Genomic DNA, 11,451 nt, shown 5'->3' with positions numbered 1-11,451 from the left:
CAATATCACTTTTGCTCAATGCAAACTTGGTCTTGGTCAATACAACCACGCTTTATGTTGACGCAATCTTGGTCTGGTAGATGCAGCCTCGCTCACAGGAACCAATGGAATCCCAAGATAAGAGTGCCGAGTTCGTTTTAAATATCTTCTGTATGGTTTTCCTCTCTTCTTCACCACCATGCACTTATCAAGATTTTATTTTGTTTTCTTTGTGTATGTTAGAACGGTAAGGGAAAAAGCAATCACCTGGGGCCTACCTCCTTTGACTCCCTGTTGATTTTGGAGTCATTTCTTCAAGTCCCAGCCTTGGTTGCCTCCAGATCCTCCACAAGTCCACCAATAAATACAAGGGGTTGGTCATGAACCTTGGTTACTTCTTGTCCTTTGCAGCAATTGCGGAAAACGTCTACCAGATCTGGTTTACCGCTTGCCTTGACGTACAACTCCACCTATGATTGATAGTAAGTTGTTCATTCAATGCCCCATGATGGTTTTATTAATTATTGCTGTTGTTAGATTACAGATGGAGAAGTTCACTCCTGAAAGCTTTCAACCTCTGTGCGTGCTCATCGAGGAGAAACTGGACGAGATCTTGCGCAAGCTCACCACCCGCCACCAGGCCAAAACCGGCCTCAACGGACTTCACGCAAGCCCGGGCTTCCTTGGCACACTTTTATCATTCGTCTCCTCTGACAATCAGCTGATGCCCGCCTCACACCGCCGGCATCTACCTCAAGAACTTCACCCGGGACTCCTACAACGGCCAGACCAGCCTCACAAAGACCGCCAACCATCAGCCCAATATATCCGAGCACAATTGAGCCTTCCTCAAGCAGCTCATCCTCCATGCACTTGCCTCAGTACCCTCCTCCTCTCCCCGCCCTTCCCATCATCATCTCAACTGACCACCCCAATCCATCTGCAGATCTGTTGCCCCAGACAGTCAAGCTCATCAGCTCAAGTGACTTATTGTTCCCGGTTCCCTCTAGTATCAGCACCAACTTTCTGGATGCGCTCTCCCAATATCCCGGCAAAAGTCTTGAATGCCCTTGGTCCGCACGCCATCTGCCATCTGCCTTCCCCCTCAACCATCACGTCTTCTAATACATATCCTCCAGTCCATCCCGGGTTGGGTAGAAAAGCCCGGCAAATCCCGCTCAGCGAACGCGGGGATTGAGAAAAAGTCTACTCATATGTTGTGCAGCTGAGCCTGCGACTCGCCCAGCGCCTTACTGCCAGCCGCCCACCACTCGGTGGCAACACAGGCCCGTCTACCAAGTCCCAGTCCTTCGACATGCGTACTCTCAGCCGGCCCATCCATTGGCATGTCTGCTTGGCCGCCATTCTTCTCACACTCTCAGTTGCACATCCCTCCGTCTCCAAGCCACACCAGCAGCAAGTTCTTGGCCAGCCGCTCAACCATTGCGAGCCGCCGCCCAATACTTCTGCTGGGCCAAAAGATCCTAGCCCCAATCCCAACAATGATCTTCTCCGGACCGCTCTCTCAGCCCATCACCCACCCAACACCCAATCAGGATTCAGCCCCTCACCTCTACCTCAATCAATTGAACGGCTACCTCTGACCAACTTGGGCAACCTCACAGACCCCTTCGCAGGCCGACGGCCCAGGTCAGCTCCACCTGTATCCAGCGTGGCCCTCTTCGCACCCCTCCCCAGTCCGCATCCCTCACATCCACAGCAAGTACTTCAACAACTTCAATTCAAGCCAATCAAAGACCCGAAGAACCTCTCTACACATCCACATTCAAATACAAGCTCCTCTCCACACTTGCTGCTCAGCAGTACTGTTGTCGCAAAGATCTCGCCCAAACCACTACCACCGCTGGTAGTAATTGGGCCCCTGCCAAACCCGAGATCAATCTTGCCAATTTTCTCTCTGGGGTCTTGATGAGAGAAGCTGCCTTGCTTGAATGGCTTTAACTACCCTCCCTCAGAATCTCCTTGCCAAAGTCAATGCTCTCAGTGACCTTGTTTTTCGGCGATAACACACTGGTCAATCCGACCGAGCCCGTGAGGCACTCACTGGCTTCTTTTGCTTCCTCCATTCCCCCATTCCCTTGGCTGACAAGAAAGTCCCCATCAAGGTTGATGCTGTTCAGCACACAGCTTCAGTTTACCGACCTGGATCAAGCATCTCAGTGAACACATCTTTGTTGATCAGGACTGCGAGCTGCACTAGGATTGGTCCCGCACCATCTCTTGACTAAGGCCGTCGTCGTTGCTCCTACTGCTTTGGAGCTGATTGGAGCCATTAGCTTGGTCAATGAAGGATGCCCTGACCCCTTGGTTTATTCCGGTCCAATGTACACTGGCATAGTGGGTTCCTTTCCTAAAAAATGGACTGATGGCGGCACCGTGTCATGAACAGAGACTGGGGATGAAAGACGTGCTAACAACGGATCTATATGCTCTAAAGCAGGCAAAGCATTACTATCCGAGGACATTGGCAGTGGTTCTTTATATTGAGCAGCATTTACATAAAGATTCACAGCAGGAGGTAGGATTCTGTGCGCAATTGTATGATTTAGATTTGATAAAATACGGACTTCTACCTATACTAAAAAGACTTGAAATTTGGAGAGATGAAGCCACCACTAATGTAAGGATTTTCATTCTGTGGCAGACCTGCTTCTAAAAGAAAGAGAGGAATGATGGGAAATGTTGAAGAGGGCTTTCTGGTGAAGAAGGTAAGAGTTAGCAGGAAAAAGGGGAGGTATAAGGGGGTAAGAGTGAAGCGGTAATAGGGTATGTTTAAGACTGAAAAAATATGAGAAAATCAAGCCATTGTAGGGAAAAAACTTGTGAAACCTCTAAAAAACATGAGACAAGCTTGGAGGGGATAAGTGTTCAACATAATTTGGCTGTTGTAAGACTGCCCTCCTGATTAACTGCCTCTGAAAGAAGGGTTTCAGTAAGAATAAATAATATTTGTTGCCAACTTCTATTGTAGTGAGGGTTATTGCAGTGGGCTTACAATAAATGACCTGCAAGAGAGGGGATTGAAGGATGGAGGATGAAATTTAGTTGAGCATTCAAAGGGTTTTATGTTACTCTGTCAAGTCTCTGTTGTGGTTCAATGATGGTTCTCCTGAAAAAGTGATGATTTCTAGTATCTCAGCTACTATTCAAGTGCAAACATGAGGAGAAAGAAAAGATCAACTGATGAGCTCAATCTTTATTCAATTGAAATAAAGAATAAGCAAGGGAAGTGGTGGGGCAAAGCATTCTCTGTACAACAGGTTGAGCAATGGGAACTATGTCTGGGCAATGCTGAAACTGCTTTGTTAAATATATTTGCAGTGGCCGGTAGAGTATCTTAAAAAAGCGCCGCTACAATTCACAGTGCCAGAGGGACTATTCAGAGTGCCAGGGCACTATTCACAGTGCCGGAGGCACTATTCAGAGTGCCAGGGCACTATTCACAGTGCCAGAGGCACTATTCAGAGTGCCAGGGCACTATTCACAGTGCCGGAGGCACTATTCAGAGTGCCAGGGCACTATTCACAGTGCCGGAGGCACTATTCAGAGTGCCAGGGCACTATTCACAGTGCCGGAGGCACTATTCAGAGTGCCAGGGCACTATTCACAGTGCCGGAGGCACTATTCAGAGTGCCAGGGCACTATTCACAGTGCCAGAGGCACTATTCAGAGTGCCAGGGCACTATTCACTGTGCCAGAGGCACTATTCAGAGTGCCAGGGCACTATTCACAGTGCCAGAGGCACTATTCAAAGTGCCAGGGCACTATTCACAGTGCCAGAGGCACTATTCAAGGTGCCAGGGCACTATTCACAGTGCCGGAGGCACTATTCAGAGTGCCAGGGCACTATTCACGGTGCCGGAGGCACTATTCACAGTGCCGGAGGCACTATTCAGAGTGCCAGGGCACTATTCACAGTGCCAGAGGCACCATTCAGAGTGCCAGGGCACTATTCACAGTGCCAGAGGCACCATTCAGAGTGCCAGGGCACTATTCACAGTGCCGGAGGCACTAATCAGAGTGGCAGGGCACTATTCACAGTGCCAGGGCACTATTCACAGTGCCAGGGCACTATTCACAGTGCCAGGGCACTATTCACAGTGCCAGGGCACTATTCACAGTGCCAGAGGCACTATTCAGATTGCCAGGGCACTATTCACAGTGCCAGAGGCACTATTCAGAGTGCCAGGGCACTATTCACAGTGCCGGAGGCACTATTCAGAGTGCCAGGGCACTGTTCACACAGTGCCTCTGGCACTGTGATGGCACTCTGAATAGTGCCCTGACACTGTGAATACTGCGTACGGCACTTTGAATAGTGCCCTGGCACTGTGAATAGTGCCCTGGCACTGTGAATAGTGCCCTGGCACTGTGAATAGTGCCCTGGCACTGTGAATACTGCCTACGGCACTTTGAATAGTGCCCTGGCATTGTGAATAGTGCCCTGGCACACTGAATAGTGCCTCCGGCACTGTGAATAGTGGCCTGGCACTCTGAATAGTGCCTCTGGCACTGTGAATAGTGCCCTGGCACTCTGAATAGTGCCTCTGGCACTGTGAATAGTGCCCTGGCACTCTGAATAGTGCCTCTGGCAATGTGAATAGTGCCCTGGCACTCTGAATAGTGCCTCTGGCACTGTGAATAGTGCCCTGGCACTCTGAATAGTGCCTCTGGCACTGTGAATAGTGCCCTGGCACTCTGAATAGTGCCTCTGGCACTGTGAATAGTGCCCTGGCACTCTGAATAGTGCCTCTGGCACTGTGAATAGTGCCCTGGCACTCTGAATAGTGCCTCTGGCACTGTGAATAGTGCCCTGGCACTCTGAATAGTGCCTCTGGCACTGTGAATAGTGCCCTGGCACTCTGAATAGTGCCTCTGGCACTGTGAATAGTGCCCTGGCACTCTGAATAGTGCCTCTGGCACTGTGAATAGTGCCCTGGCACTCTGAATAGTGCCTCTGGCACTGTGAATAGTGCCCTGGCACTCTGAATAGTGCCTCTGGCACTGTGAATAGTGCCCTGGCACTCTGAATAGTGCCTCTGGCACTGTGAATAGTGCCCTGGCACTCTGAATAGTGCCTCTGGCACTGTGAATAGTGCCCTGGCACTCTGAATAGTGCCTCCGGCACTGTGAATAGTGCCCTGGCACTCTGAATGGTGCCTCTGGCACTGTGAATAGTGCCCTGGCACTCTGAATGGTGCCTCTGGTACTGTGAATAGTGCCCTGGCATTCTGAATGGTGCCTCTGGCACTGTGAATAGTGCCCTGGCACTCTGAATAGTGCCTCTGGCACTTTGAATAGTGCCCTGGCACTTTGAATAGTGCCTACGGCACTGTGAATAGTGCCCTGGCACTTTGAAAAGTGCCTACGGCACTGTGAATAGTGCCCTGGCACTGTGAATAGTGCCTACGGCACTGTGAATAGTGCCTACGGCACTGTGAATAGTGCCCTGGCACTGTGAATAGTGCCTTAGGCACTGTGAATAGTGCCCTGGCACTGTGAATAGTGCCTTAGGCACTGTGAATAGTGCCCTGGCACTGTGAATAGTGCCTTAGGCACTGTGAATAGTGCCCTGGCACTGTGAATAGTGCCGTAGGCACTGTGAATAGTGCCCTGGCACTGTGAATAGTGCCTACGGCACTGTGAATAGTGCCTACGGCACTGTGAATAGTGCCTACGGCACTGTGAATAGTGCCTACGGCATTGTGAATAGTGCCTCCGGCACTGTGAATAGTGCCCTGGCACTCTGAATGGTGCCTCTGGCACTGTGAATAGTGCCCTGGCACTATGAATAGTGCCGTAGGCACTGTGAATAGTGCCCTGGCACTATGAATAGTGCCGTAGGCACTGTGAATAGTGCCCTGGCACTATGAATAGTGCCGTAGGCACTGTGAATAGTGCCCTGGCACTGTGAATAGTGCCGTAGGCACTGTGAATAGTGCCCTGGCACTGTGAATAGTGCCTACGGCACTGTGAATAGTGCCTACGGCACTGTGAATAGTGCCTACAGCCATGTGAATAGTGCCTACGGCACTGTGAATAGTGCCTACGGCACTGTGAATAGTGCCTACGGCACTGTGAATAGTGCCTACGGCACTGTGAATAGTGCCTACGGCACTGTGAATAGTGCCTACGGCACTGTGAATAGTGCCTACGGCACTGTGAATAGTGCCTACGGCACTGTGAATAGTGCCCTGGCACTGTGAATAGTGCCTACGGCACTGTGAATAGTGCCTACGGCACTGTGAATAGTGCCCTGGCACTGTGAATAGTGCCTACGGAACTGTGAATAGTGCCCTGGCACTGTGAATAGTGCCTACGGCACTGTGAATAGTGCCCTGGCACTGTGAATAGTGCCTACGGCACTGTGAATAGTGCCTACGGCACTGTGAATAGTTCCCTGGCACTGTGAATAGTGCCTACGGCACTGTGAATAGTGCCCTGGCACTGTGAATAGTGCCTCTGGCACTGTGAATAGTGCCCTGGCACTCTGAATAGTGCCTCTGGCACTTTGAATAGTGCCTCTGGCACTTTGAATAGTGCCCTGGCACTTTGAATAGTGCCCTGGCACTTTGAATAGTGCCTCTGGCACTTTGAATAGTGCCCTGGCACATTGAATAGTGCCTCTGGCACTGTGAATAGTGCCCTGGCACTCTGAATAGTGCCTCTGGCACTGTGAATAGTGCCCTGGCACTCTGAATAGTGCCTCTGGCACTGTGAATAGTGCCCTGGCACTCTGAATAGTGCCTCTGGCACTGTGAATAGTGCCCTGGCACTGTGAATAGTGCCCTGGCACTCTGAATAGTGCCTCTGGCACTGTGAATAGTGCCCTGGCACTCTGAATAGTGCCTCTGGCACTGTGAATAGTGCCCTGGCACTCTGAATAGTGCCTCTGGCACTGTGAATAGTGCCCTGGCACTCTGAATAGTGCCTCTGGCACTGTGAATAGTGCCCTGGCACTCTGAATAGTGCCTCTGGCACTGTGAATAGTGCCCTGGCATTCTGAATGGTGCCTCTGGCACTGTGAATAGTGCCCTGGCACTCTGAATAGTGCCTCTGGCACTTTGAATAGTGCCTCTGGCACTTTGAATAGTGCCCTGGCACTTTGAATAGTGCCTACGGCACTGTGAATAGTGCCCTGGCACTGTGAATAGTGCCTACGGCACTGTGAATAGTGCCTACGGCACTGTGAATAGTGCCCTGGCACTGTGAATAGTGCCTACGGCACTGTGAATAGTGCCCTGGCACTGTGAATAGTGCCTACGGCACTGTGAATAGTGCCTACGGCACTGTGAATAGTTCCCTGGCACTGTGAATAGTGCCTACGGCACTGTGAATAGTGCCCTGGCACTGTGAATAGTGCCTCTGGCACTGTGAATAGTGCCCTGGCACTCTGAATAGTGCCTCTGGCACTTTGAATAGTGCCTCTGGCACTTTGAATAGTGCCCTGGCACTTTGAATAGTGCCCTGGCACTTTGAATAGTGCCTCTGGCACTTTGAATAGTGCCCTGGCACTCTGAATAGTGCCTCTGGCACTGTGAATAGTGCCCTGGCACTCTGAATAGTGCCTCTGGCACTGTGAATAGTGCCCTGGCACTCTGAATAGTGCCTCTGGCACTGTGAATAGTGCCCTGGCACTCTGAATAGTGCCTCTGGCACTGTGAATAGTGCCCTGGCACTCTGAATAGTGCCTCTGGCACTGTGAATAGTGCCCTGGCACTCTGAATAGTGCCTCTGGCACTGTGAATAGTGCCCTGGCACTCTGAATAGTGCCTCTGGCACTGTGAATAGTGCCCTGGCACTCTGAATAGTGCCTCTGGCACTGTGAATAGTGCCCTGGCACTCTGAATAGTGCCTCTGGCACTGTGAATAGTGCCCTGGCACTCTGAATAGTGCCTCTGGCACTGTGAATAGTGCCCTGGCACTCTGAATAGTGCCTCTGGCACTGTGAATAGTGCCCTGGCACTCTGAATAGTGCCTCTGGCACTGTGAATAGTGCCCTGGCACTGTGAATAGTGCCCTGGCACTCTGAATAGTGCCTCTGGCACTGTGAATAGTGCCCTGGCACTCTGAATAGTGCCTCTGGCACTGTGAATAGTGCCCTGGCACTCTGAATAGTGCCTCTGGCACTGTGAATAGTGCCCTGGCACTCTGAATAGTGCCTCTGGCACTGTGAATAGTGCCCTGGCACTCTGAATAGTGCCTCTGGCACTGTGAATAGTGCCCTGGCATTCTGAATGGTGCCTCTGGCACTGTGAATAGTGCCCTGGCACTCTGAATAGTGCCTACGGCACTGTGAATAGTGCCCTGGCACTGTGAATAGTGCCTACGGCACTGTGAATAGTGCCCTGGCACTGTGAATAGTGCCTACGGCACTGTGAATAGTGCCTACGGCACTGTGAATAGTTCCCTGGCACTGTGAATAGTGCCTACGGCACTGTGAATAGTGCCCTGGCACTGTGAATAGTGCCTCTGGCACTGTGAATAGTGCCCTGGCACTCTGAATAGTGCCTCTGGCATTTTGAATAGTGCCTCTGGCACTTTGAATAGTGCCCTGGCACTTTGAATAGTGCCCTGGCACTTTGAATAGTGCCTCTGGCACTTTGAATAGTGCCCTGGCACTCTGAATAGTGCCTCTGGCACTGTGAATAGTGCCCTGGCACTCTGAATAGTGCCTCTGGCACTGTGAATAGTGCCCTGGCACTCTGAATAGTGCCTCTGGCACTGTGAATAGTGCCCTGGCACTCTGAATAGTGCCTCTGGCACTGTGAATAGTGCCCTGGCACTCTGAATAGTGCCTCTGGCACTGTGAATAGTGCCCTGGCACTCTGAATAGTGCCTCTGGCACTGTGAATAGTGCCCTGGCACTCTGAATAGTGCCTCTGGCACTGTGAATAGTGCCCTGGCACTCTGAATAGTGCCTCTGGCACTGTGAATAGTGCCCTGGCACTCTGAATAGTGCCTCTGGCACTGTGAATAGTGCCCTGGCACTCTGAATAGTGCCTCTGGCACTGTGAATAGTGCCCTGGCACTCTGAATAGTGCCTCTGGCACTGTGAATAGTGCCCTGGCACTCTGAATAGTGCCTCTGGCACTGTGAATAGTGCCCTGGCACTCTGAATAGTGCCTCTGGCACTGTGAATAGTGCCCTGGCACTCTGAATAGTGCCTCTGGCACTGTGAATAGTGCCCTGGCACTCTGAATAGTGCCTCTGGCACTGTGAATAGTGCCCTGGCACTCTGAATAGTGCCTCTGGCACTGTGAATAGTGCCCTGGCACTCTGAATAGTGCCTCTGGCACTGTGAATAGTGCCCTGGCACTCTGAATAGTGCCTCTGGCACTGTGAATAGTGCCCTGGCATTCTGAATGGTGCCTCTGGCACTGTGAATAGTGCCCTGGCACTCTGAATAGTGCCTCTGGCACTTTGAATAGTGCCTCTGGCACTTTGAATAGTGCCCTGGCACTTTGAATAGTGCCTACGGCACTGTGAATAGTGCCCTGGCACTTTGAATGGTGCCTCTGGCACTGTGAATAGTGCCCTGGCACTCTGAATGGTGCCTCTGGCACTGTGAATAGTGCCCTGGCACTCTGAATAGTGCCTCCGGCACTGTGAATAGTGCCTCCGGCACCGTGAATAGTGCCCTGGCACTCTGAATAGTGCCTCCGGCACTGTGAATAGTGCCCTGGCACTGTGAATAGTGCCTAAGGCACTGTGAATAGTGCCTACGGCACTGTGAATAGTGCCCTGGCACTGTGAATAGTGCCTACGGCACTGTGAATAGTGCCCTGGCACTGTGAATAGTGCCTACGGCACTGTGAATAGTGCCCTGGCACTGTGAATAGTGCCTACGGCACTGTGAATAGTGCCTACGGCACTGTGAATAGTGCCTACGGCACTGTGAATAGTGCCTACGGCACTGTGAATAGTGCCTACGGCACTGTGAATAGTGCCCTGGCACTGTGAATAGTGCCTACGGCACTGTGAATAGTGCCTACGGCACTGTGAATAGTTCCCTGGCACTGTGAATAGTGCCTACGGCACTGTGAATAGTGCCCTGGCACTGTGAATAGTGCCTCTGGCACTGTGAATAGTGCCCTGGCACTCTGAATAGTGCCTCTGGCACTTTGAATAGTGCCTCTGGCACTTTGAATAGTGCCCTGGCACTTTGAATAGTGCCCTGGCACTTTGAATAGTGCCTCTGGCACTTTGAATAGTGCCCTGGCACTCTGAATAGTGCCTCTGGCACTGTGAATAGTGCCCTGGCACTCTGAATAGTGCCTCTGGCACTGTGAATAGTGCCCTGGCACTCTGAATAGTGCCTCTGGCACTGTGAATAGTGCCCTGGCACTCTGAATAGTGCCTCTGGCACTGTGAATAGTGCCCTGGCACTCTGAATAGTGCCTCTGGCACTGTGAATAGTGCCCTGGCACTCTGAATAGTGCCTCTGGCACTGTGAATAGTGCCCTGGCACTCTGAATAGTGCCTCTGGCACTGTGAATAGTGCCCTGGCACTCTGAATAGTGCCTCTGGCACTGTGAATAGTGCCCTGGCACTCTGAATAGTGCCTCTGGCACTGTGAATAGTGCCCTGGCACTCTGAATAGTGCCTCTGGCACTGTGAATAGTGCCCTGGCACTCTGAATAGTGCCTCTGGCACTGTGAATAGTACCCTGGCATTCTGAATGGTGCCTCTGGCACTGTGAATAGTGCCCTGGCACTCTGAATAGTGCCTCTGGCACTTTGAATAGTGCCTCTGGCACTTTGAATAGTGCCCTGGCACTTTGAATAGTGCCTACGGCACTGTGAATAGTGCCCTGGCACTTTGAATGGTGCCTCTGGCACTGTGAATAGTGCCCTGGCACTCTGAATGGTGCCTCTGGCACTGTGAATAGTGCCCTGGCACTCTGAATAGTGCCTCCGGCACTGTGAATAGTGCCTCCGGCACCGTGAATAGTGCCCTGGCACTCTGAATAGTGCCTCCGGCACTGTGAATAGTGCCCTGGCACTGTGAATAGTGCCTACGGCACTGTGAATAGTGCCTACGGCACTGTGAATAGTGCCCTGGCACTGTGAATAGTGCCTACGGCACTGTGAATAGTGCCTACGGCACTGTGAATAGTGCCCTGGCACTCTGAATAGTGCCCTGGCACTGTGAACAGTGCCTACGGCACTGTGAATAGTGCCTACGGCACTGTGAATAGTGCCCTGGCACTCTGAATAGTGCCCTGGCACTGTGAACAGTGCCTACGGCACTGTGAATAGTGCCCTGGCACTCTGAATAGTGCCTCTGGCATTGTGAATAGTGCCCTGGCACTCTGAATAGTGCCTCTGGCACTTTGAATAGTGCCCTGGCACTTTGAATAGTGCCTACGGCACTGTGAATAGTGCCCTGGCACTGTGAATAGTGCCTACGGCACTGTGAATAGTGCCCTGGCACTGTGAATAGTGCCTA

The 11,451-nt window shown here is 51.7% G+C and overlaps 1 protein-coding gene across 1 annotated transcript; it reads left to right on the top strand.

The window, feature by feature from the left end:
* Positions 1 to 523: 523 nt before the first annotated feature.
* PtA15_10A252 (uncharacterized protein) lies at positions 524 to 1,941 on the top strand (the record flags this gene model as incomplete). The annotated part of the gene is made up of 4 exons (XM_053160410.1): positions 524 to 860; positions 926 to 1,095; positions 1,205 to 1,702; positions 1,777 to 1,941. 4 exons carry the CDS (start codon positions 524 to 526, stop codon positions 1,939 to 1,941), a joined length of 1,170 nt encoding a protein of 389 aa, XP_053024387.1.
* Between the last annotated feature and the right edge of the window lie 9,510 nt (positions 1,942 to 11,451).

Source organism: Puccinia triticina, chromosome 10A (assembly GCF_026914185.1).
Source record: "Puccinia triticina chromosome 10A, complete sequence".
Taxonomy (NCBI): domain Eukaryota; kingdom Fungi; phylum Basidiomycota; class Pucciniomycetes; order Pucciniales; family Pucciniaceae; genus Puccinia; species Puccinia triticina.
Note: the sequence above shows the minus strand (reverse complement) of the source record. Positions and strands in the feature narration are given on the sequence as shown.